Source organism: Mixophyes fleayi, chromosome 4 (genome assembly GCF_038048845.1).
Source record: "Mixophyes fleayi isolate aMixFle1 chromosome 4, aMixFle1.hap1, whole genome shotgun sequence".
NCBI classification, from domain to species: Eukaryota; Metazoa; Chordata; class Amphibia; order Anura; family Limnodynastidae; genus Mixophyes; species Mixophyes fleayi.
Window position 1 is genome coordinate 25,276 of NC_134405.1, and position 26,678 is coordinate 51,953.

The following is a 26,678-nucleotide window of genomic DNA, read 5'->3' on the forward strand; positions in this document are numbered from 1 at the left end:
AACAGTCGTAGTCTGATGCACAGAGCCCTGTCCTCTAGGGGCAGCAGACACTGGTGTGTTGCAGAGACCAGTAGAGGAGGTAAACACCTACCTACAGAACAAACCACTACCTTTCCTATAGACTCCATTGACAGGAAAAGACAGTGGAAGAGGAGGTGCTACCTTATATACCGTGCAGGGTGTGTATTTTGTAATAATATCTCCACCCAAGCTAGAAAAAGAAAGCTACCCATAGGCTATGACTGCTCTGTAGTCTGAAGGAGAAAAACGATTTCTTTTAGTACTATCCTAAATAAAAAGACTTCTGAACTACAGTGGAAGTCATTCATTCACCCCCATAGATTTACATATGTGCATTAGCAGATTCTTCACATTACCCAATTCAAGAGAGTCTGAATTTTCCCCAGAATTACTACTAAATCCAATTCTGACTGTTAAAACCAGACCTCTAAGTCCATACTCGCCTGAGACCTTGCTCTCATCACCCTCTGCAGAAGATATAAACCCTTCTTAGCCTGGTTGAAAAAATAGTTGGTGTGTGACTATCTTCTAAGGGCAAAGGTTTAACACAGGCTCCACAGACTCGGCCTTACCATTTGTCCTCCACAGGTAACAGTAACAAGAGGGAAGAGCATTTATCTGGATTTTTAATTTGCTATTAACCAAGTACCCCCAACTGAAGGACACCCATAATATGCAAGCCGTGGTGATGGACTCAGGCTTCATCCCACTGACAAATGTCTGGTTGTGCACAGATGCGCACAGCACGTATCAATTCTCATATTTGAATTTCAAAGCTATTCCTCGCAGACTTTGCTACCAAAGGTAGCAACTAGTGGTACCTGTGTAGCCAGCCCTGGTCCTTGGCTTGCAACTTCAGAAGTGCATTGCAATACATTGCTGCCATTGTATTTAATGTTCATATACTTTACTCTTTAGTAGCTTAATTTTATTTGTTTCTGATGGACTATAAAAATTGATCTCACTGGGGAGTACTTTGAGAATACTCCCAGTGGGCTGCAATGCCCCATTTAAAGGTCTTGGAACACTTGTTGCCCTGGGCTTTACTGGACTGGTTCTTGCAGCTTGTACCCATTTGACATCTTCGTAAGCCAAGTAAAAAAACAATTCTAACTCTGTAACCGTATCTGTCAGTTCTTTCTTCTGTCAATAATACATTGTACAACAGACTCAGTTTGACTCCATTCTGCTATAAGGAGATGGAGCTTGGCCTTCAATCAGGTTCACCCCCAGCACAAACGCAGTTAAGTCCACCTCATCTCTTTTATAGCATATATTGTAATACACTTGTGACTCCTTTCTTTATGTCATACTATTTCTTGTATAACCAAAATGTATAATCCCCAGAAGGCATCAATACAAAAAGGTTCCCGGTATTCAAGTAAGACTCATTGAAAAGCACACAAGGGTGTTGTACATCTTACAAACAAAGACACTGCACATTTATCAACAAGTTATTTATTTAGAAGTACAGAATTTTACTTTAGACATTTATTAACATTTCAAAAAAAACCTCAGCACAATCTTTGCAGAATGACAGATGCAAGGAAATACGAAATCAATCCCTTCGCCCTCCTCCTGATAATCTATAAATAATTTGTGCAGCTATAAAGGCTGAGAGTATGGTTTGCAGGTATAAAGGACACACATCTATAACCTCTTTATTCTTGATTATGCTGAAATAGGCATAAGCCTGATACAATTTGGCCAGAAGATATAAGGTCATGTTCAGACCACAATAGTTATATTATAAAATCTCAAACCTAAGCCAGTAGGGTATAGAGGCAATAAAAGAGTCAACAAATTCAAGAAATGCAACCATTTTACGCTGGTGTGAAGTTATGTCACTGTCCAGGCTAACCACACACGAGATGTTGGGTGCAGGTGATGTCTCCGACATCAGAACACTCAGTTCTCTTCATCGCTATCATCTGGACTGATAGCTGGACTTGTAAGACTGTATGTGGGCGACGTTGGACTGTATCCAGGTGATGTAGGAGAGTAAGTGGAGCCCTTTGGACTGGTTGGAGAGTAAGTAGGTGAAGTTGGCGAATACTTGGGAGAGGTTGGTGAATAAGTAGGGGAAGTAGGAGAGTATTTGGGGGAAGTAGGAGTATAGACAGGGGAGGTTGGGGAATAAGTTGGTGATGTAGGGGAGTACTTGGGTGTTGTTGGAGAATAAGTGGGGGAGGTTGGCGAGTACTTGGGAGAAGTTGGCGAGTATTTGGGAGAAGTCGGAGAATACTTGGGAGAAGTCGGAGTGTACTCTGGGGAGCTTGGACTGTAAGAAGGGCTTGTGGGTGTGTATTTTGGGCTTGTTGGGGAGTAACTGGGTGAACTGGGGCTGTAGCTGGGCGAACTGGGAGTATAGCTTGGAGATTGTGGCGTGTAACGCGGGCTGGAAGGAGAGTAACTGGGGGATGTTGGTGAATAACTTGGGCTCGTGGGGCTATAATTTGGAGAGGTAGGGCTGTAACTGGGAGAAGTGGGACTGTAACTTGGAGAAGTGGGTGTGTAATTTGGAGAAGATGGTGAGTAGTTAGGAGAGGTTGGGGAGTAGGAGGGAGATGTTGGACTGTATGATGGTGATGTAGGAGAATAACTGGGAGAAGTGGGCGAGTAACTGGGGCTTGTGGGAGAATAACTGGGAGACGTAGGCGAGTAACTAGGAGAAGTGGGCGAATAACTGGGACTTGTGGGCGAGTAACTGGGAGATGTTGGGCTGTAACTGGGAGATGTTGGAGAATAGCTGGGAGATGTAGGAGAATAGCTGGGAGACGTTGGGGAATAGCTTGGAGAAGTAGGGCTGTAACTTGGGCTTGTTGGGCTATAACTGGGAGATGTTGGAGAATAACTAGGACTTGTAGGAGAATAGCTAGGAGAGGTGGGGGAATAGCTTGGAGAGGTGGGGCTATAATTAGGGCTTGCAGGAGAATATGAGGGGGAAGTCGGACTGTAGGAAGGTGAAGTGGGGGAGTAACTAGGACTTTGAGGGGTGTATCCTCCAGGACTTCTTGGCTCATAAGCAGGAGAGGTGGGGGAATAACTTGGTGACATTGCACCACCTGCAGGGAAAGAAATGTAACACTTGTGTAAGGTACAATAAGTTCCTGATATTAGAGATATTTAAGCACTGCGGCACTATGTTTTATTTCCAAACATCATCTCCCTGATGTACAATAAAGTACAGGACCAGACAGTGTCCAGTGTATCCAACCCTATGTATAGAGAGACCTAGAGAAACTATCTACAAGGTGGAAGGACATATACTCAGTACACGGAAGACACACTTACCTGGGGAAGGAATGTAGGGACTTGACGGTCCCGGGGATCCAGGTGAGCCAGGAGTGGGAGACCATGCAGGGGAATATCCTGGACTGAAGCCACTGGCATCAGAAGCTGCACTGGGAGAGAAGCCAGCAGCTCCAGGGGTCATACCACTTCCTGGAAGAGAAGAGGTCATTTGTGGGTGACTATACTGTAGGTCTACATGCAGACTCCATCTTTAGGTGTCATACGCTTACAGCGTTTCATAGGTGAGGTTTAATCTGCCTTCAGTTTTATTCGTCCAGAGGTGGAAACATACCTAGACTTGGGGACCATGCGCCATATGCTGGTGTAGCACCCTGGTTCCATGGGGTCATAGCTGGTGACATACCCCCCATTGGGCTTGGGGCTGTTCCAAAAAACATTCCAGTTGCTAAAAAGAAAAGCAAAACAAGATATTAAAAAGCCTGGACCAGAGAACTGGTGTTCGAGACATTGACAAGGCAACAGATTCGACCCACCATTCTGGCCGCCTCCAAGCACACTCAGACCCACATTGCGGCCGCGTACCCCCACCCATCCTGGATGCACCACATTGCAGCCACCTCCACCCCTAACTAGATTTTATATGTTACTTCAACTTACGTCCTGCAGCTCCAAGACCTGGGATATTTGTAGGAATTTCCATCCCAAATTTACATTTCTCAGCATCCAGTAAAAGGTCAAAGCAGCCGGTTCCAGCTGGGGCCAACTGTCCCAACATAATATTCTCAGACACCCCCTTCATGGGATCGGTTTCACCGTGTGCTGCAGCTTCCATAATGACATCGACCTGTGGAGAACCAAAACCGCAGTGTCAGTTTGTCACACCAAGTACTATTAACAATGGGAACCAAGGACTGAGCACACACTAACCGTCTCTTCAAAGGAACACTTCATAAGTGGTCCTGTGTCCTGCCTGTTGACCCCATGACGTGTGATGGCCATCAAATGTCCTCTACAAGTCATTGTGTCACACAGAAGTGCCAAGTGGCGATAGTTTACATAGGATCCATCAAAGGAGATGACGTGGTACAATTCTCTTTCTAGAGCTTTCCTGACAGCCTCTATTCCAAGGACCTAGGAGAAAGTTGATGGATGTGAGCTCAAGCCAGGAATGAAAACATGAGAATGAGGAAGGGACAAGTTCAGACTTACTGTGAATATCTCCACAATGTCATTTGATGTGGTCCTCACAGGATCAACGTCTTTCTCACTCAAGACCCGCATCAGACTGACTCCATCTGTCTCCAGGATCCACTCCTGTAGAGCCTTGAACTCTCCGTCTTCTGTAATAATGATCTTCTTTTTGTTGTCAGTCTGAGGCAAGTGCATGTAGACCTAGCAGAAAATAAACCAATTACAACTGCCCTATAGATTCTTACCATACAGGATTCACCCAGCAGAGACCTAGTTGAGTTCCGTGTAAGCGAGTAGTCCACTGACACTTATTTTTGTGTCTGGCTGTCAGCAGGTACAATCACAAGCACCATGTACACCATTGTCAAGGGAGGATTTGAAATTAACTGAATGAGATATATGAGTGGACATTCTCCAAATAGTTTTATGCACATTGCAAGAATCTGATCATTACAGATTGTAAAGTAAATGTCTCATGTACAATAGTGCAGCCAGTGCAGATTTAAAAGACAGTGTACACTTTACATGACTGTAGATCCTCCTACCTTGCTGATCTGCTCAATCCCCTGCAGAGTCATGTCTGTCAGCATGTTAGACTCGATACAACGCAAGAAAACGTCATCATCCATCTTGTCAACAACCTCTTCTTCCTGGAAGTTACATAAAATGGTAAGAAGGAGTAAGGAAAAGAGTGTCGGAAGTGAGCGAGGTCAGATAGATAAACGGGGAGTGTGAGGGGAGAGTAGGGTAAATAGACAAGGAGTGTGGGAAGTGAGCGAGGTCAGATAGATAAACGAGGAGTGTGAGAGGAGAGTAGGGTAAATAGACAAGGAGTGTGGGAAGGGAGCGAGGTCAGATAGATAAACGAGGAGTGTGAGGGGAGAGTAGGGTAAATAGACAAGGAGTGTGGGAAGGGAGCGAGGTCAGATAGATAAACGGGGAGTGTGAGGGGAGAGTAGGGTAAATAGACAAGGAGTGTGGGAAGTGAGCGAGGTCAGATAGATAAACGAGGAGTGTGAGGGGAGAGTAGGGTAAATAGACAAGGAGTGTGGGAAGTGAGCGAGGTCAGATAGATAAACGAGGAGTGTGAGGGGAGAGTAGGGTAAATAGACAAGGAGTGTGGGAAGTGAGCGAGGTCAGATAGATAAACGAGAAGTGTGAGAGGAGAGTAGGGTAAATAGACAAGGAGTGTGGGAAGTGAGCGAGGTCAGATAGATAAACGAGGAGTGTGAGGGGAGAGTAGGGTAAATAGACAAGGAGTGTGGGAAGGGAGCGAGGTCAGATAGATAAACGGGGAGTGTGAGAGGAGAGTAGGGTAAATAGACAAGGAGTGTGGGAAGGGAGCGAGGTCAGATAGATAAACGAGGAGTGTGAGGGGAGAGTAGGGTAAATAGACAAGGAGTGTGGGAAGGGAGCGAGGTCAGATAGATAAACGGGGAGTGTGAGGGGAGAGTAGGGTAAATAGACAAGGAGTGTGGGAAGGGAGCGAGGTCAGATAGATAAACGAGGAGTGTGAGAGGAGAGTAGGGTAAATAGACAAGGAGTGTGGGAAAGGGAAGGTCAGTAAAATGAGAAGATAAGGTGTGTGGGAAGGGAGTGATACAGGTAGAAAGACTCACCTCCTGTATCTTGTTCTCCTCACTGTTCATAATACGGATTCTCAGAACTAGTTTTTCAGCATTATCGTCATTAAATATGCAATTAAGATCATCTCCAAAACCTGAAAAAAAAAAAAAAGGGACATGAATGAGTACTAGAGAGCGATAAAAGATCAGCAATGTTTAGGGCAATCACGGGGAATGAAGGCCGACTGTCCAGCAGCAATATTGGGGAACAGAACAAGGTGGAATGGCCCCCCAAGAGGATTTTGGACATACTAACCAGCGTTTATTTTCTCAGCGATCTGCTCCATGGTCAGTTTCCGATCAGTCATGTGTTTTCGGTCCAGCTCCACACGAAGCAGCCAGGGGGAGATTCTAGTCACATCAAAGTCTGGCATTTCATAGTAGACATTTACCCATTCTTGGTCTTCTGCCACCACTGTATTTTGTGGATTTGGATCGTAATAAATGGCTGTATTGGCAGTAACCTTACGCAGTGTTGTGTGCTCCAAGCGGCACAGAATATCCTGCATAGAGAAAGCATTTATATTTAGAAACAAGCTTCCCCAAGGTATCAATGCTGTCATACACTTGTCAAACACCCTTTTCTGACCTTTGCCCTTTCTGCATCCCGAGCAGACTGGCCCAACAAGAAGACAGTCAGAGAAGGAGTCTTTGGTTTCTTGGAAATATTGATCAGCTCTTTCAGACGTGGGACTCCCAGAGTGACGTTTTTGGCTGAGACACCGGCATAATGGAAGGTGTTCAGGGTCATCTGAGTGGCTGGCTCTCCCAGAGACTGAGCGGCCAGTGCTCCTACCATCTCACCTGGATGAGCCTGAGGGATAAAGAGAAGTCAAACAGAAATATCATCAGGACCTTCTTTCATCTATGTACCCATCTCCTCTAATGGTCCAGCAGTGCTATAAATTATAGACACCATTTTATTTTTAAATGTCTCTTATTACTCTCTGCAGGTCTGGCATGTTGGAACCTGTAAAAGACATTATGAACAAATTCATTATATGAAAGGGACCTTGTTATGCCAAATGTCCACCATAATTTAGGCTTCCTCACACCCGAATATGCTGGTATGGAACAGTAGAGGTATGTATCTCATCTTATGGCGATTTCTCTCGCTCAGATATAGAGCAACCACAACATCTGTAGGTTTCTTACAATAGCCTGGTTGAACTTGGACTCAATCTCCCCTAGCAGCCAGTCAAAGGCCTCAGAACTCAGCCTGAACTCCTCCACCATCCTCCGGCTGCACAGCGTTGAGCGAAGATGGATGTTAAACAGGAGGGTGGCATTTTCCTGCGCTTGTCGACTCAAAGGATCGGCCCCATTTACAATCACCAGCTTCTTACTGAGCTCCTTGACACCTAGAGAGACAACAGAAGAGTCATCGACGTGACAGTATATAGACCAGCTAGCTCTTCATTTCACATAGGACACAGACAAAGTGCAGATCCAGAAACTCCATGGCCGAGCTTAGCATGTAGGCATACTGTAGATGAAATCATTTCACTATTCTGGGTCATTCCTTCTTCCTTGTAATACAACCCCCCAAAACATACTTACATAAGGAAGAGATCTAGCAACCAATCCAATCATCCTTACCATCAACCACTTTGATAGGATGCAGATCTGAGGGCATCCGAGTGTTAATGTGGAATATCTTCTGCGCATTCCAAATCATCCTCAGGAGATTACATGGAAGAACCACCTATGAGGTATAAAAATAAGATGTCAAAGCATGCAGTAATCAGGTCACTATGTCCCTTTGCAATTCTCAATCATTGTTACCTTGCTGTCACCAGTGGGGAAAATGACCCTCAGAACCTCTCTATCGTCCTTCATCTTCTCAAATTCCTTCTCTAGTTCATTCTGAATGTTGGCATTGCTGAGAATCTCTTTCACAACATCTTCCTGCAATGTCCTTCTCAAAGCACGCTCGTTGGCATAATCAAACTTAAACCTGAAGAGAACAATTCATTTGCATGGTTACACCACTGTTACTATAGAAATAGTCCCCATATATCACCATCATACAAGTGCCAATACTCACTTCTTTTCAAAAGCTTTGTTGGAGGGTTTCAGTGTAGCCAAATTCTGGAATTCAACCCCCTCTCCAGCCAGTCCATCCTCCCCATAACGCAGCTGTACCACCTGATTTATGGAATTTCGTACTGTAGCATCGTACTTAACCATAACAGACTCCATAGATTTGATCAGACGTCGCTGGATGTAACCTACATAGGAGTGGAACAGAGGTTCAGACCTGTGTTTTGGGTATTGTACAAAGGATGAATTAGGAATTTCATCCTAACTAAAAACACTAGATGTGACTCCATTAGCAGAACAGAAAAGTTACTACAATGGCAGCTAGCCTTACCAGTCTCGGCAGTTTTCACAGCTGTGTCAATAAGACCTTCTCTTCCTCCCATGGCATGGAAGAAAAACTCTGTTGGAGTGAGGCCAGCAAGGTAGGAGTTCTCCACAAAGCCCCTGCTCTCTGGGCCGTAATCATCCTTGATGAAATGAGGGAGTGTTCGATGCTTGAATCCAAAGGGGATGCGCTTACCCTCCACGTTCTGTTGGCCGACGACAGCAATGACCTGGCAAGGGAAAGGTTTGCAGTTATATTGGCACATGTCGTCCCACCATAACCACCCATGAGACAGGGCCTCACCTGGGAGATATTAATCTTTGATCCCTTGGCTCCTGACACCACCATGGACTTGAAGTTGTTATACTCAGATAGTGATTTCTGTGCAGATGAACCAGTTTTATCTCTGGCATCATTTAGGATTCGGTTGACTTGATTCTCGAATGTCTGACGTAAGGTGTTTCCAGGTGTGGGCTCCAACTCATTGTTATGTGCCTTTTCAATAACCTGCAGAAAAGAACATTAAAATGGAAGACTCGTGCAACTTGTGGCAAAACGAGCCCTATGCCGCCGAGGAGCCCACAGTTCTCACCTCTATCACATCTTGCTTGGCTTTTTTGATGGTGTTCTGGATGTCCTGGTAAGTCTTTGCATCAGCAATAGAGTCTCCAATTCCAATAGTGTGTCCTAAGAGAGAAAGATAATTATATGACAAATTGCAGACAAATCGTTTACCATCAGATCTCAAGGAGTTCATTTGTAACTATCTATTCAACCCCCAACTAACTAAATGTGTGGGGTACAGGTACACACTGTATAATCAGCAGCGTTTCACAAACAGCCCATCAGTGTGTACTTTCCCCTATAATACTGCGCTACAGAGCTCCGTGTATTCAGGAACAATGAACATGGACTTGGCATGTTCTACCAACTAGGATGTCTGGGATTGTTCTTGAACCAAGTTACATTCTCGTGGACCTAATGTAAAGGAAACCAAATATCTGTATGGAAACAGAACATGTATCTCACACGACATTAAAGGAACCCAGCACAATCACATATAGCACATTGTTATAGAAACACTGATCTGCTAATACACTATATAAGACTGCAGCTACTGATACACACCTTCTATCAGGAGCCAGTTATTGATGACAGTCTGGATGTTTGAATAGAACAGACGAGTTGTATCATGACCCATTTCCAGGTATGAAATGTGCACCAACGATCCAGCCGATGTCCCCAGTGATTTCTTGCACAAAATTCCCATAATCAACTCTCCATTCTCTACAATGACCTGGAGAAAAACATGGAAGGATGTTGTAATATATTCACAGGAACCCACACAAAGGACAGTGTGTGAAAAGTGGGCCACTCATCCTGACCCACCTTTGTGTCTCCTGGAGAAATGTGCTTATAGGGGCCACTGTCTTCTTCATCCGGATGGGTGCTGTGAGTCCGGATACAATTAATGTGTCCCGGAATGATAAGAGAAAAAATCTGCTTTCCTGTCCAAAGAGGACGAGGCTTCAAGATGGCCGGCTGAGGAACCTTGCCTTCCCAGGTGGAGAGAAACATGAGCAAATTCATAACCTCCCCCTGGAAAAGAGGACAAACAATCCAATGTTTCACCACATCTACTAACTGGTTTACACAAGTCTGGGAATGGCATTATAACCACAGTCTCATCTGGAGTCTGCATCATAAAATTCCTCCAGATGTATTAAAGCATATAGAGACCACCGCCCACCACCTCTTGTTTCAGCTATGGTCTATAGAAAAACTTTACTCACCCTTTCTAAAAATACGTCTCTCTTGGTGAATTTGCGCACAGCAGTCAGGGAGTCCTGCACAATACCCATGACAGGCCTGTTGGACTGAGGAGTGACAATCATACGGGGCACCATTGCCAGCTCCTGAATCTCTGCCCGAGTCTCCAGAGACTGTGGAAGGTGTAGATTCATCTCATCCCCATCAAAGTCAGCATTATATGGAGTGGTGACACTGGACAAAGAAAGAGACTTCTAAACACCTGATCCAAAATAACTTCATGCAACAAAGCACAGATGGAGGCCTCACCTGAGGTTGAGTCGGAACGTAGACCATGGCAGGATACGGACTCTGTGTCCCATCATAGACATCTTGTGCAATGTGGGCTGTCTGTTGAAGATGACTATATCCCCATCACACATATGTCGCTCAACCTAATGAGGAGTCAAACAGCACAATAGTAACCATATTACTGATCACCTTTTATACAGACAGACATAACACTGGCACCAGGATAACAAACATCTAGCGTGTTATCTGTCCCTGACAAATACAAGATGCATTAGGACTCATTAACCCCTAGATCACTTCAGCCCATTTGTGTTGTGTGAAGACTGATTTAGACAGGACAGACGGATGACACTGTACTGGAGAAATGTTATATTGTCCGAGAGGGTAACAGACCTGTAGGGTAAGTGTAAATGTTATGGCTCATGTGAGCATTCAGTGACTGAGAGGAATTAGAGATATCACCTTATAACCTATCTGTAGATGCAGGTCACTGGGTTTCGGGTGGAATCGCAGGTCAATTCGATCCCCGTTATCTCTAATAATGTACTTGGCTCCCGGATACTGACTGTTTCCACGGCGCACCAACTCTTGTAGCCTGAAAACAATTTGTTAAACAATAAAAGTTACAGAAATGTTACTACCTAATATAAAGGAGAACTAAAGCCATCAGGATTGGGAGTAAAGGATAGGGTGACAGAGGGGTACAGATTAGGGACAGGGAGTATTACTAGACCGGATTATCTCTATACCAAGCAGTGCAGAAGTAAACGTTTAGTTATTTCAGAAATCTCACCGATCAATGTTGAATGGGGTCACAATCTCTGGGAAGGTCATGTTTGCAGCAATCGACCTTGGAACTCCAACTTGGTCAATGGAAAGGTTTGGGTCAGGTGTAATAACTGTCCTAGCAGAGAAATCAACACGTTTCCCCATCAGGTTTCCTCGGACACGTCCCTCCTTCCCCTTTAACCGCTGCTTAAGAGACTTAAGGGGGCGACCAGACTTTTGCATTGCCTGAAAAGAAAGCGTTTCTTAATGGGCATCACATGGAAGTGTGCACTATGTGTTATAACCTCATTACTACCATATCCACTATCAGATAGCCCTATGTCCCTCATTATACTGTGCCAGTAGCCCCGCAGCTCTCATGTTTCCCCATCTGTTATAGTTCCATCTACAAGAAACTTTTCTGCCATCATTACTGTGAAGGCCGTGTTAGGTGTAACACTTCTCTATGGGCTTACTTTTCATAGATTCATGTTATTGTCTTTGTATATATTATAAAGGGACTATGCCAGCAGTAAAACACTCATTTGCTAGATTCCCTTTACATGCTGCCAAATAGAGATATAAATTTTACACACACACACACTCTCAGGGTACCAAGATGTTACTTGGCAGTTTTGACAACCTACCCGGGGTAGTCCCGGTAACTCATTATCCACCATTGTTGCCACATGGAACTGCAGTAGTTTCACATCCTCTAAAATGACATGCGCTGCAGCTCCGTTCTGTTCATTACGTCTCAGCTGGTTGTTAATCTTCACAATATCAGCCAGTTTATGAGTCAGATCATCCTGGAACAAACAAGGGAAGAGAAATCTAGAATGGCCTCGCCCAATGGCTTGTATAAAACAGCCGTGTGTACCGTCACCACCCAATGCACATCATACCTGCAGCCATGCATAGCACTTCCACCCCAAGCCCCTACTAGACAGGCATCCTACAGCACTACCCACATGAATAGCACAGCCCACAGGAATAGCACAGCCCACAGACAGGCATCCTACAGCACTACCCACAGGAATAGCACCCCCCCCAGACAGGCATCATACAGCACTACCCACAGGAATAGCACAGCCCACAGACAGGCATCATACAACACTACCCGCAGGAATAGCACAGCCCACAGACAGGCATCCTACAGCACTACCCACAGGAATAGCACCCCCCCCCCCCCCCCCCAGACAGGCATCATACAGCACCACCCAGACAGGCATCATACAGACAGACAGACATCGCATAGATCCACCCACGGGTGTAGCACATGAAATATTTAGTGCATTGTGAGAATGGAAATAAGACTGAAGTGCGGGACAGTTTCAATGTGCAGGAGACTCAGTAATAAAACCATGTGCTTCATTTCCATACACTCCTCACCAAATCCACCAACACACCTGGTTTCTGGCTGACCCTTGCATGACCACAGCAGGTCGCACAGACAGCGGGGGCACTGGCAGGACAGTTAGAATGAGCCACTCAGGCCGTGCATAACGCGGCTCCATGCCAAGAATGAAACATTCTTCATCTGTGATACGTTTGAAGATTTCATGCACCCGCTCTGGACTCAGCAGAATCTTCTTTTCCTGGGAGTCTTCATTCACATGTTTCCACTCCGCATTCAACTCCAGCCCAGAACGCCGGATACGAGGCTGGTATCGGCCACAACCACCATGACCCTGAAATAAGACAGCTAAGGTTGGCACAATCTTACCAGCGGACACCCACAGTACCATGATTTGCCAGCGTTCACACACACCTCTATCTGCCCCCACCTGCCACGGCTTAATCTTACATTTACTTGCCCATTTGTGTCCCTCTCCCCCATGTTATCCGTGACTCTGTTGCCCCTCAGCACCAGCCTCCATCTTAGGTTGCCTCATGTTGCCAATGTTTCCTCAGTCTACACTGGCTCTACCACACCCGTGGCCCCACCACTAGTCCTACCGGACTCACCTAAACTTTGCCTCCCCGGGTCCAACTGAACTCTGAACTAACTTTGTCCTTACCCTCTGGAACTCTGGTCCCTCCCGATCTCAATTACCATCAATTTAATTTCTCAAATTATCCAATTTATTTATTCCATCTGTACTATATTGTTCTCCACTACACGTGGTTTATATTGTTCTGACTGTTCTTTTATTGTTTAGACTTATTATTTAGACTGTTATCTTAGTCTCCTTCGTTGTACATTGTCTACACTCCTTGCCACTACTCTTCTTCACCTTCTATTGTCTTCATTGTTTTGCCACTGCCCTTTGTTTCACTCCGTTCCACCAGCCTACATAATCCCAATCACTGTCTTTCTCTGCTCCGTTAGTCCTCATTCAACTAAGCTCAGCTATTCTCCTCTAGCCACTGCCGCCCTCTCTCCTACTCCTGTCCCCCATCTTGCAATATGCCACCCCGCTCCTGTCCCATAGCCATCCTCACCAGCCTTTATCTCATGGTCCCTTCTCTCCCCCTCGCTTCATCAACCCTAACAATCTTATCCGCATCTCCCCGCATCCTTCCGTCCCCTTCTCATGTGCCCTCTGGAAGGCAAGGTCCATCCGTAACAAACTGACCTCCATCCACGACCTCTTCATCTCCAACTCTCTTAACCTTCTTGCCATCACTGAAACCTGGCTCACTCCTCCTGATACTGCCTCACCTGCTGCCCTCTCCTATGAAGGTCTCTCCTTCACCCACTCCACCAGACCGGATGAGCGTCCTGGTGGTGGTGTGGGCCCCCTCCTATCTCACTGCTGTACTTTTCGGGTCATTCCCACTTTACCTTTCCTCTCTTTCTCCTCCTTTGAAGTTCACTCCATCCATCTCTTCTCTCCCATCCACCTCCGTGTCTCTCATCTACCATCCCCCCTTGGCCCCATCTCCCTTTTCCTGGACAACTTCGCCGCCTGGCTCCCCCACTATCTTTCCTCTGACCTCCCCTCCATCATACTCGGCGACTTCAACAGCCCTATCGACAACTGCTCAGACCCTGCCACCATCAAACTTCTCACCTTCTCCACCTCCCTAGGCCTCACCCAGTGGACCTCCTCCCCCACCCACCGTCTTGGCCACTCCCTTGACCTTGTCTTCTCTCATCACTGATCTCTCCATCACCCCCTTCCCACTCTCTGACCACCATCTCCTCTCCTTCACTCTGTTCTCCTCCCCTGCTCCCCCCCCCCCCCCCCCCGCCGAAATCTACCCTCACCAGATGCAACCTTGAAGCGATTGACCCTACCTCTTTCTCCACCTCACTTGATTCTCTCCTTTACCCCCTTCCCTCTCTGGCCTGCCCTGACATAGCGGCCTCGCTCTAAAACTATTCCCTCACTACTGCCTTGGATGCAGTCGCCCCTGCCTCTCCTATCCGCCGACGCATTATGCCCCAACCTTGGCACTCCAAACTCACCCGCTTCCTCCAAAGGTGCTCTTGCACGGCGGAACGCCTCTGGAGGAAATCTCGCTCCCTGGCTGACTTCCTTCACTTTAAATTTATCCTCTCCTCATTCTGCTCTGCCCTCTCCCTTGCTAAACAAATCTTTAAGTCCCTTATTTCTTCTCAATCTTCTAATCCCCGCCACCTTCAACTCCCTCCTTTATCCCCCCCCCCTCCTTCTGTCCCACTTTCCTTCTCCGCTGCTGACCGCCACTTTTTTCTCTTCCAAAATTGGGGCCATCAGACTCAACATCTCCTCCAACCCCTCTCCCACTGCCCCCATCCCTCCTCCAACAACCAACTCTGGTGCTCCTTCTGTCCCACATCTGGCGAAGAAGTTCACTCCCTCATTCTTTCCTCTCCACCCTCTACCTGTCCTCTCGATCCCATCCCCTCTAATCTCCTCCGCTCTCTCTCCCACTGCCTGCTCCTACACCTTGCTCACCTTTTCAACCTATCACTCTTCTCTGGTGTAGTACCCTCCTCTTTTAAACACACTCTTATCTCTCCTATCCTCAAAAAACCCAAACTTGACCCCAACTCCCTTGCCAATTATCGCCCCATCTCACTTCTCCCCTACGCCTCCAAATTACTTGAACGGATAGTCTGCTGTCGCCTCACCAGATACCTCTCAGACTATTCCCTCCTTGACCCTCTTCCACTCTGGTTACCCCCCCCCCCCAATCCACTGAAACTGCCCTGGCCAAAGTTACCAATGACCTCCTCCTTTCAGCCAAATCCAAGGGTCACTTCTCCATAATCATCCTCCTTGTCCTCTCCGCGGCCTTTGACACCGTGGATCACCCCCTTCTTCTGCAAACTCTTCTCTCTCTTGGCCTCTGGCTCAGTCCATGCCTGGTTCTGCTCTTACCTCGCCAACCGCACCTTCTCTGTCTCCATTTCTGGCTCCTCCACCCTCTCCCCCGGTTGGCGTCCACCAGGGCTCTGTTCTCGACCACCTTCTCTTTTCGCTCTACACTTCCTCCCTCGGTGCTCTTATCACCTCCTTTGGTCTTCAGTATCACCTTTATGCTGACGACATCCAACTCTACATCTCTTCTCCAGATCTCTCTTCCACCCTCCTCTCTCGTGTATCTGACTGCCTCTCTGCCATCTCCTCCTGGATGTCCTCACTCTTTTTTCAAAATCAATATCTCTAAAACTGAACTTATTGTCTTCCCTCACCCAGACTCTCCTCCCACCACAACCTCTCTATCATTGTCAACACTACCATCTCCTCTGTCACCCAAATCTGATGCCTGGGTGTCACCGTTGACTCCTCTCTCTCTCTCTCCTTTGCCCCCCACGCCCAATCCCTTGGCCAAGCCTGTCGCTTCCAACTGCGCAACATTGCCCGCATCAGGCCCTTCCTCTCTCAAGATGCCACCAAAACAATCATCCATTCACTCATCATCTCCCGCCCCGACTACTGCAACCTTCTCCTCACTGGCCTCCCTCCGCTCCGTTCTCAATGCAGCTGCTCAACTCATCTTTCTCTCACGCCGCTCCTCCTCTGCCTCCCCTCTCTACCACGCCCTACACTGGCTCCCCTTCCCCTACAGGATCCTTTTCAAACTCCTCACCACCACTTACAAAGCTCTCTCCCAATCTACTGCTCCCCTATATCTCTAACCTCCTCACCATTCACACTCCGGCCCACTCCCTGCGCTCGGCCAATGACAGTCGCCTCTCCTCCACTCTGATCACCTCTTCCCACTCTAGAATCCAGGACTTCTCCCGAGCTGCCCCTCTGCACTGGAACGACCTCCCTCGCTCCATCCGTCTCTCCCCCAACCTGTGGTCCTTCAAACTGGCACTTGAAACCCACTTCTTCCTTAAAGCCTACCAACCATCCACCTAACTCCTCATCCACTCTTCTTGTTCTCCCTCTCTCCCCTGGCCCCTCTCTTCTCTCCCCCTCGTGCCCGTTTTTGTTCCACCCTTCCTTAGGATGTAAGCTCTTACGAGCAGGTCCCCCCCTCCCCTCCCCACACCGGTTCTTCTGCTCTGTCTTTACTCCATATGTCTCCCTGGAGTTCCTGAAGCATTGGTACTTTGCGTTTATTGTTTTGTATTTTATCACCGTTTTGTACTACTGTTTGTACTGTGTACGGCGCTGCGGATACCTTGTGGAGCCCAACAAATAAAGGATAATATCCTGCCTGGAAGGTTCCACTGAAGAAACATGTTTTATAAAGACACTTACACAAAACATATACCCTGATAACAAAGTAAACATTATGCATCATGTCACCCAGAGGCCAAGTGACCCCGAAAACTGTGTGGTCTATATACACACACACACTGGGGTGACTTGTGGTGTTTCCAGACTGGTAAAACCCAGTGCGTAGGATATACTATGTCACCTTCTCCTTCGTAATGTCCTCATCTCCTTCGTTCTGTTCCACACCAAACTTATTGTCCATTTCTTCTCCACCTTCACAGATGTTTTTCCCTTTGCAGAGCTCGTACACGTGCGTTAGACGCTTTTTAGGCTGGCCTTTGGATTTAATCAGAATGTCTTTAATTTTGGGATTATTCTGTAAAACAAAAGGAAATTGTCCGACACCGACATGATATGCAGTTTAGGTTATAAGACTACCAGTAATTCCAAGTAAAGACAAAACTCACCGCATCGACCAACAGTTTGGAGCAGAAAAAGCAGACACACCGTAAAACTTTCATTGTCTTTACCAGAAAGCCCACGTGGAAGACCGGCTTAGCAAGTTCGATGTGTCCAAAGTGCCCCGGACACTCAGTCATGTTTCCTGCGTAGAGCGAGAAAGATGTTACAATGGAGGCATCAGAGAAGGAAACTATTACTAGTGCCTTCACCACTGTCCCCCATTAATCGTGATGACAGTAAGTCAATTACTCCAATACCTGGATATTAGATATATTCTACTTCACCTGCACATGTCTGACATCGTCCAGTCCTTTCAACCACACCCTGTCGAGGGTCCATTAATCCCCCGAGTTTTGGACGTCCACCCTCAGTTGTCTCAGGGTATTTAATTCCACCTTCTGTGACAGACATGCGTTTCTGAAAGACCAGCAAAACAAAGCAGTTTACTTACATGACCAGATCCAGTTACATGGATTATGTTATTGTAACAGCTGCTCTTCCATGCGAAAACATAGAGTTCCTCCAAACTGAACCCAGGGACAGACCTAAGGAATGGGGGGGTCATTTAGCATAGCTACACCACTCTCGCTCTGAACAGACCACTCTGCCTGAACCCCCACAAAACTAGTACAAAAAAACAACAAACCAAAAATAAAACATTTCCCAAGTTTGCAGATAAAGTTTTCCAGTGTGATCCATTACTAGAGGGGCTCACAGGGGCCCTGTACTGATGCTATACAGCTCAAAGCTTAGTAGGGAAGCCCAGGGTGGGACACACACAGCTAAATGCAATGCTTTACTGTGAGATCCTACAGAAGCAGGGGTTTGGTAGTATTACTAGAGGGGCTCACAGGGGCCCTGTACTGATGCTATACAGCTCATAGCTTCGTAGAGAAGCCCAGGGTGGGACACACACAGCTAAATGCAATGCTTTACTGTGAGATCCTACAGAAGCAGGGGTTTGGTAGTATTACTAGAGGGGCTCACAGGGGCCCTGTACTGATGCTATACAGCTCAAAGCTTAGTAGAGAAGCCCAGGGTGGGACACACACAGCTAAATGCAATGCTTTACTGTGAGATCCTACAGAAGCAGGGGTTTGGTAGTATTACTAGAGGGGCTCACAGGGGTCCTGTACTGATGCTATACAGCTCATAGCTTCGTAGAGAAGCCCAGGGTGGGACATACACAGCTAAATGCAATGCTTTACTGTGAGATCCTACAGAAGCAGGGGTTTTGTAGTATTAATACAGGGGTCAAATGTGATTGCAGTGGTGCTTATAAAATCTCTGAACAAGACATCTCGCCAGGATTCTGGATCAGAATGTGTCAGAGGCAAAGAATTGGACATACAAGGAGCACAACACTGACAGGTGGATGAGGAGGGAGGGCGCTGTTCATGAGAGCTTACAGTGTAAAGGGGAGGGGTGACAGAGCGAGAAAGTGAGTGTATGGGGGCCAGGCCAGTATGGGGTTGGAATTAGGAGGAGGAATGGTAGGCTCTCATTTTTTATATTTCACATAAAACAAGGAAACCAGAGAGCTGTGTCTATGGCCCATCAGAGATTTCCGTTTAGTAAGTTGTATGTCCAAGCGCAGTAAGCTTGGTCACACACACCACATGAAGGCGGCAGACTGGCCCTGTTTCTTCAGCTTCCTGATCATTTCCAGGCATCATATTGTAAAGAAATGGTCAATATCCGCACTAATGTGGACCTCCCCGATTTATCCTTTATTAGGGATCTGGTCATTCTTCGGTGGATAAACATAAACGGAGGATGACATTATCTCATGCCATCTGTACTGTATATCAAAGAAAGAAATAGTCTTATGGGGCAGTCAGTACACAATCCGCTAAAATACTATTTATGCACATCTAAAATCATTCCAAACTAAATAGAATTTGCTAAACAGTATAAAACCTCATATTAGCTATAGTCAGTATTTGTCACCCTTTTACCAACTAGATATTTCCAATATCACTATACCAAGTAGTTATATTTGTTACATTTATTAATATATTTTATTGTTGCAGCTATTTGTGTGTTGTGAAGTTATTTATTGTTATAACTTCTCATAGGAGTGAGATTTAAGCAGGTTGGTTCATAACATTACATTTCTGGCCTCCTCTAAGCCATTGTGACTCACCAGCTATCTGTTTTTAGGGGTGTAATTATATCACAATGACTATACAACTAGATGTCATTTAATAAAAATGTTTAAATGCATCCCCATCTACCATGGCTCTAATGTTGGCAGCATTAGTTTTGTAGCTAGATGTGTACATTCTGGTGGGACGTTAGGACAGATAAGGTGATAGGTGCTCAGTATTAACAAGTACTTATTCTCCAGGACCAATGATACCTAAAGACTGGATAATAAACAGACATTACAGGGAGCAGGGCATGCAAGCCGACACTCTACAAGACTGTATTCAAGAGGTTTTTCTCGGTTTTATTTTGATTACACTACACATGCATGCAGAGCACCGCTAGGACAGGGTTTGGGGGCTCAGCCCCGCTAGGTGCAGACATAACGGGAGGGCAGGTCAGGCTGAATACAGCACCACTAGGACTAGTACAAGAGATACACAGCACCGCTAGGACCAGTATATATAAAGCAGATCCCTAGGACTAGTAGATGGGATACACAGCACCGCTAGGACCAGTATATATAGAGCAGATCCCTAGGACTAGTAGATGGGATACACAGCACCGCTAGGACCAGTATATATAGAGCAGATCCCTAGGACTAGTAGATGGGATACACAGCACCGCTAGGACCAGTACTTGGCGCGCACACAGCACCGCAAGGACCAGTAGATGGGATACACAGCACCGCTAGGACCAGTATATATAAAGCAGATCCCTAGGACCAGTATGAGATACACAGCACCGCTAGGACCAGCAGATGGGACACACAGCACCGCTAGGACCAGCAGATGGGATACACAGCACCGCTAGGACCAGCAGATGGGATACACAGCACCGCTAGGACCAGCAGATGGGATACACAGCACCGCTAGGACCGGTATGAGATACACAGCACCGCTAGGACCGGTATGAGATACACAGCACCGCTAGGACCAGTATGAGATACACAGCACCGCTAGGACTAGCAGATAGGATACACAGCACCGCTAGGACCAGTATGAGATACACAGCACCGCTAGGACTAGTAGATGGGATACACAGCACCGCTAGGACCAGTATGAGATACACAGCACCGCTAGGACTAGTAGATGGGATACACAGCACCGCTAGGACTAGTAGATGGGATACACAGCACCGCTAGGACTAGTAGATGAGATACACAGCACCGCTAGGACTAGTAGATGAGATACACAGCACCGCTAGGACTAGTAGATGAGATACACAGCACCGCTAGGACTAGTAGATGAGATACACAGCACCGCTAGGACTAGTAGATGGGATACACAGCACCGCTAGGACTAGTATGAGATACACAGCACCGCTAGGACTAGTAGATGGGATACACAGCACCGCTAGGACTAGTAGATGGGATACACAGCACCGCTAGGACCAGTATGAGATACACAGCACCGCTAGGACCAGTATGAGATACACAGCACCGCTAGGACCAGTATGAGATACACAGCACCGCTAGGACCAGTACTTGGCGCGCACACAGCACCGCTAGGACTAGTATGAGATACACAGCACCGCTAGGACTAGTAGATGGGATACACAGCACAGCTAGGACCAGTATGAGATACACAGCACCGCTAGGACCAGTATATATAGAGCAGATCCCTAGGACCAGTATGAGATACACAGCACCGCTAGGACCAGTATGAGATACACAGCACCGCTAGGACCGGTATATATAGAGCAGATCCCTAGGACCAGTATGAGATACACAGCACCGCTAGGACCAGCAGATGGGATACACAGCACCGCTAGGACCGGTATGAGATACACAGCACCGCTAGGACTAGTAGATGGGATACACAGCACCGCTAGGACCAGTATGAGATACACAGCACCGCTAGGACCAGTATGAGATACACAGCACCGCTAGGACTAGTAGATGGGATACACAGCACCGCTAGGACTAGTATGAGATACACAGCACCGCTAGGACTAGTAGATGGGATACACAGCACCGCTAGGACTAGTAGATGGGATACAGAGCACCGCTAGGACTAGTAGATGGGATACACAGCACCGCTAGGACTAGTAGATGGGATACACAGCACCGCTAGGACTAGTAGATGGGATACACAGCACCGCTAGGACTAGTAGATGGGATACACAGCACCGCTAGGACTAGTAGATGGGATACACAGCACCGCTAGAACCAGTATGAGATACACAGCACCGCTAGGACTATTAGATGGGATACACAGCACCGCTAGGACTATTAGATGGGATACACAGCACCGCTAGGACCAGCAGATGGGATACACAGCACCGCTAGGACTATTAGATGGGATACACAGCACCGCTAGGACTAGTAGATGGGATACACAGCACCGCTAGGACTAGTAGATGGGATACACAGCACCGCTAGGACTAGTAGATGGGATACACAGCACCGCTAGGACCAGTATGAGATACACAGCACCGCTAGGACTATTAGATGGGATACACAGCACCGCTAGGACTATTAGATGGGATACACAGCACCGCTAGGACTATTAGATGGGATACACAGCACCGCTAGGACTATTAGATGGGATACACAGCACCGCTAGGACTATTAGATGGGATACACAGCACCGCTAGGACTATTAGATGGGATACACAGCACCGCTAGGACTATTAGATGGGATACACAGCACCGCTAGGACCAGCAGATAGGATACACAGCACCGCTAGGACCAGCAGATGGGATACACAGCACCGCTAGGACTAGTATGAGATACACAGCACCGCTAGGACTAGTAGATGGGATACACAGCACAGCTAGGACCAGCAGATGGGATACACAGCACCGCTAGGACCAGTATGAGATACACAGCACCGCTAGGACCAGTATGAGACACACAGCACCGCTAGGACCAGTATGAGACACACAGCACCGCTAGGACCAGTATGAGACACACAGCACCGCTAGGACCAGTATGAGACACACAGCACCGCTAGGACCAGTATGAGATACACAGCACCGCTAGGACCAGTATGAGATACACAGCACCGCTAGGACCAGTATGAGATACACAGCACCGCTAGGACCAGTATGAGATACACAGCACCGCTAGGACCAGCAGATGGGATACACAGCACCGCTAGGACCAGCAGATGGGATACACAGCACCGCTAGGACTATTAGATGGGATACACAGCACCGCTAGGACTATTAGATGGGATACACAGCACCGCTAGGACTATTAGATGGGATACACAGCACCGCTAGGACTATTAGATGGGATACACAGCACCGCTAGGACCAGCAGATGGGATACACAGCACCGCTAGGACTATTAGATGGGATACACAGCACCGCTAGGACTATTAGATGGGATACACAGCACCGCTAGGACTATTAGATGGGATACACAGCACCGCTAGGACCAGCAGATGGGATACACAGCACCGCTAGGACTATTAGATGGGATACACAGCACCGCTAGGACTATTAGATGGGATACACAGCACCGCTAGGACTATTAGATGGGATACACAGCACCGCTAGGACTATTAGATGGGATACACAGCACCGCTAGGACCAGCAGATAGGATACACAGCACCGCTAGGACCAGCAGATGGGATACACAGCACCGCTAGGACCAGCAGATGGGATACACAGCACCGCTAGGACCAGCAGATGGGATACACAGCACCGCTAGGACTAGTATGAGATACACAGCACCGCTAGGACTAGTAGATGGGATACACAGCACAGCTAGGACCAGCAGATGGGATACACAGCACCGCTAGGACCAGTATGAGATACACAGCACCGCTAGGACCGGTATGAGATACACAGCACCGCTAGGACCAGTATGAGACACACAGCACCGCTAGGACCAGTATGAGATACACAGCACCGCTAGGACCAGTATGAGATACACAGCACCGCTAGGACTAGTAGATGGGATACACAGCACCGCTAGGACTAGTAGATGGGATACACAGCACCGCTAGGACCAGTACTTGGCGCGCACACAGCACCGCTAGGACCAGTAGATGGGATACACAGCACCGCTAGGACCAGTATGAGATACACAGCACCGCTAGGACCAGCAGATGGGATACACAGCACCGCTAGGACCGGTATGAGATACACAGCACCGCTAGGACCAGTATGAGATACACAGCACCGCTAGGACCAGTATGAGATACACAGCACCGCTAGGACCAGCAGATGGGATACACAGCACCGCTAGGACCAGTATGAGATACACAGCACCGCTAGGACTAGTAGATGGGATACACAGCACCGCTAGGACCAGTATGAGATACACAGCACCGCTAGGACCAGTATATATAAAGCAGATCCCTAGGACTAGTAGATGGGATACACAGCACCGCTAGGACTAGTAGATGGGATACACAGCACCGCTAGGACTAGTAGATGGGATACACAGCACCGCTAGGACCAGCAGATGGGATACACAGCACCGCTAGGACTAGTAGATGGGATACACAGCACCGCTAGGACTAGTAGATGGGATACACAGCACCGCTAGGACTAGTAGATGGGATACACAGCACCGCTAGGACTAGTAGATGGGATACACAGCACCGCTAGGACTAGTAGATGGGATACACAGCACCGCTAGGACCAGTATGAGATACACAGCACCGCTAGGACCAGCAGATGGGATACACAGCACCGCTAGGACTAGTAGATGGGATACACAGCACCGCTAGGACCGGTATGAGATACACAGCACCGCTAGGACCAGTATGAGATACACAGCACCGCTAGGACCAGTATGAGATACACAGCACCGCTAGGACCAGCAGATGGGATACACAGCACCGCTAGGACTAGTAGATGAGATACACAGCACCGCTAGGACTAGTAGATGGGATACACAGCACCGCTAGGACTAGTAGATGGGATACACAGCACCGCTAGGACTAGTATGAGATACACAGCACCGCTAGGACTAGTAGATGGGATACACAGCACCGCTAGGACTAGTAGATGGGATACACAGCACCGCTAGGACTAGTAGATGGGATACACAGCACCGCTAGGACTAGTAGATGGGATACACAGCACCGCTAGGACCAGTATGAGATACACAGTACCGCTAGGACTAGTATGAGATACACAGCACCGCTAGGACTAGTAGATGGGATACACAGCACCGCTAGGACCGGTATGAGATACACAGCACCGCTAGGACCAGTATGAGATACACAGCACCGCTAGGACCAGTATGAGATACACAGCACCGCTAGGACCAGCAGATGGGATACACAGCACCGCTAGGACTAGTATGAGATACACAGCACCGCTAGGACTAGTAGATGGGATACACAGCACCGCTAGGACTAGTAGATGAGATACACAGCACCGCTAGGACTAGTAGATGAGATACACAGCACCGCTAGGACTAGTAGATGAGATACACAGCACCGCTAGGACTAGTAGATGGGATACACAGCACCGCTAGGACCAGTATGAGATACACAGCACCGCTAGGACCAGTATGAGATACACAGCACCGCTAGGACTAGTAGATGGGATACACAGCACCGCTAGGACCGGTATGAGATACACAGCACCGCTAGGACCAGTATGAGATACACAGCACCGCTAGGACCAGTATGAGATACACAGCACCGCTAGGACCAGTATGAGATACACAGCACCGCTAGGACTAGTAGATGAGATACACAGCACCGCTAGGACTAGTAGATGGGATACACAGCACCGCTAGGACTAGTAGATGGGATACACAGCACCGCTAGGACCGGGACACATCGTAGACACAACACGGCTCCGCCATCACAACACCCATCTCAGCTTCCGGGTATATCCCCGCCCCTCTCGCGACGCCCCGCCCCCTCGCTTACCAGTTCGTCCGGGCCTAGAACGCCGAACTGAACCCGCTTAATGAGGCGCAGCGGGCAGGCGCTGTCTCCGGTGGGCAGACCGTGCATGTCAGCGGTGTTTCTCTAACGTTATACAATACAGGGTCTCCGAGCCCAGCGGTTCCTCTTCCAGATCTCCGCCGCCGCTGCTGCCCACAGCCCAACTGAAGCTCTCTGCGCTCTGCGTCCTCTTATATAGATCGTACAGCTATGTACGGGGTCGCCCGGCCCGCTCTCCAGGAGGCTGACGCTGTGTTCTCCGCTACTATTGGTTAGCTGCACAGAGCTTGATGACGAATGAAGACGCATGCGTAGTGGAGCAGCGAGGCCTGTTCGGGAATTTCCGAGTGGTTACGTAAGAAGTTGTGTAAGATTCAGCGGGAGAAATGCTTAGGGGGCGGGTCTACAAGAGTACGGACCTGTGCGGCTGTCATCCGCGCATGCGTACTGGCACATTGAGTGCTGTACGAGGAAGATGCCCAGGAGAGGCTGCTGGTGTACGGACAGCACGATGCGCATGCGCCCTGGGACGCCGTTGGATAATGTTAGCGGGGTTCTAGTTATTCTTTCTATCCGAGGTTTCCGGCATCAAGATCTGCTTCACTGGTCCTCCTAATGCTCTGCGCGACAACCATTAGTCTGGGCCTTTGGGAGTAGTATTGGGGGCCTGTCATCCCCGGTGTTTCCTGATCAGCAATGCCGCGGAGAGAGCCAGGAGGCTGGGGTGGAATTTACGACACACGGCGGCCTCGGTGCGGGTGTGTAGGCCGCAGCTTCCTTGGACTAACACGGGGTGTTCACAGTGTTTGTGTTATCCAGGGACCCCATTGTCCTAGAAGGCCTAAGAACCTTGTATATCGCCTGCTCGGGGCTGGGAACTACGTGATGAATAATATATTTACTGTTTCTCCTTCTGGACTTGTTCTGGAGCTGGACTGATTGGGGTCCTTCATCCTGGGAGGAAATGTATATATGTGTGTATAAATATGTATTGTTTCAACGACATAGTGCAAGGTATAGAGGTGTACAGCCACTCTTCAGACCCGTACACCTCTGAAGATATATATATATATCTATTTGTAGTGCAAGCTCTTCAGACAAGTGGTGTGTGAGCTCGATGTACGTCTCTATACCTGTGAGGTGATATATATTTATTTGTAGTGCAAGCTCTGCGGATGAGTAAAAGCCCTGGACGCCTCTATACATGTGAGGTAATATATATTTATTTGTAGTGCAAGCTCATCAGACAAGTGGTGTGTGAGCTCGATGTACGTCTCGATACCTGTGAGGAGATATATATTTATTTG

General features: G+C 47.8%; 1 protein-coding gene across 1 annotated transcript; it reads right to left on the reverse strand.

The window, feature by feature from the left end:
- Positions 1 to 1,463: 1,463 nt before the first annotated feature.
- POLR2A (RNA polymerase II subunit A) lies at positions 1,464 to 25,548 on the reverse strand. Its single transcript, XM_075206082.1, has 29 exons — positions 25,354 to 25,548; positions 17,642 to 17,774; positions 17,363 to 17,499; positions 17,098 to 17,271; positions 12,699 to 12,980; positions 11,937 to 12,098; positions 11,315 to 11,535; positions 10,984 to 11,116; positions 10,540 to 10,664; positions 10,254 to 10,464; positions 9,850 to 10,059; positions 9,589 to 9,757; positions 9,053 to 9,147; positions 8,764 to 8,967; positions 8,467 to 8,689; positions 8,140 to 8,323; positions 7,878 to 8,049; positions 7,692 to 7,797; positions 7,248 to 7,453; positions 6,682 to 6,906; positions 6,349 to 6,595; positions 6,087 to 6,187; positions 5,013 to 5,117; positions 4,486 to 4,668; positions 4,204 to 4,407; positions 3,934 to 4,120; positions 3,608 to 3,721; positions 3,316 to 3,465; positions 1,464 to 3,086 (listed from the first exon to the last, which is right to left on the reverse strand). The coding sequence occupies exons 1-29, from the start codon at positions 25,438 to 25,440 to the stop codon at positions 1,930 to 1,932; spliced, it is 5,907 nt and encodes a 1,968-aa protein (XP_075062183.1). The 5' UTR covers positions 25,441 to 25,548; the 3' UTR covers positions 1,464 to 1,929.
- Positions 25,549 to 26,678: the final 1,130 nt, after the last annotated feature.

Excerpts from the sequence above, each read along its gene's own strand:
- POLR2A (XM_075206082.1), bottom strand. The coding sequence starts at position 25,440 with ATGCACGGTCTGCCCACCGGAGACAGCGCCTGCCCGCTGCGCCTCATT. Across the intron at positions 11,536-11,936 it reads AGTTACCGGGACTACCCCGG|GCAATGCAAAAGTCTGGTCG; the intron begins GTAGGTTGTCAA and ends CTTTCTTTTCAG. Across the intron at positions 10,665-10,983 it reads ATCTACAGATAGGTTATAAG|GTTGAGCGACATATGTGTGA; the intron begins GTGATATCTCTA and ends ACTCCTCATTAG.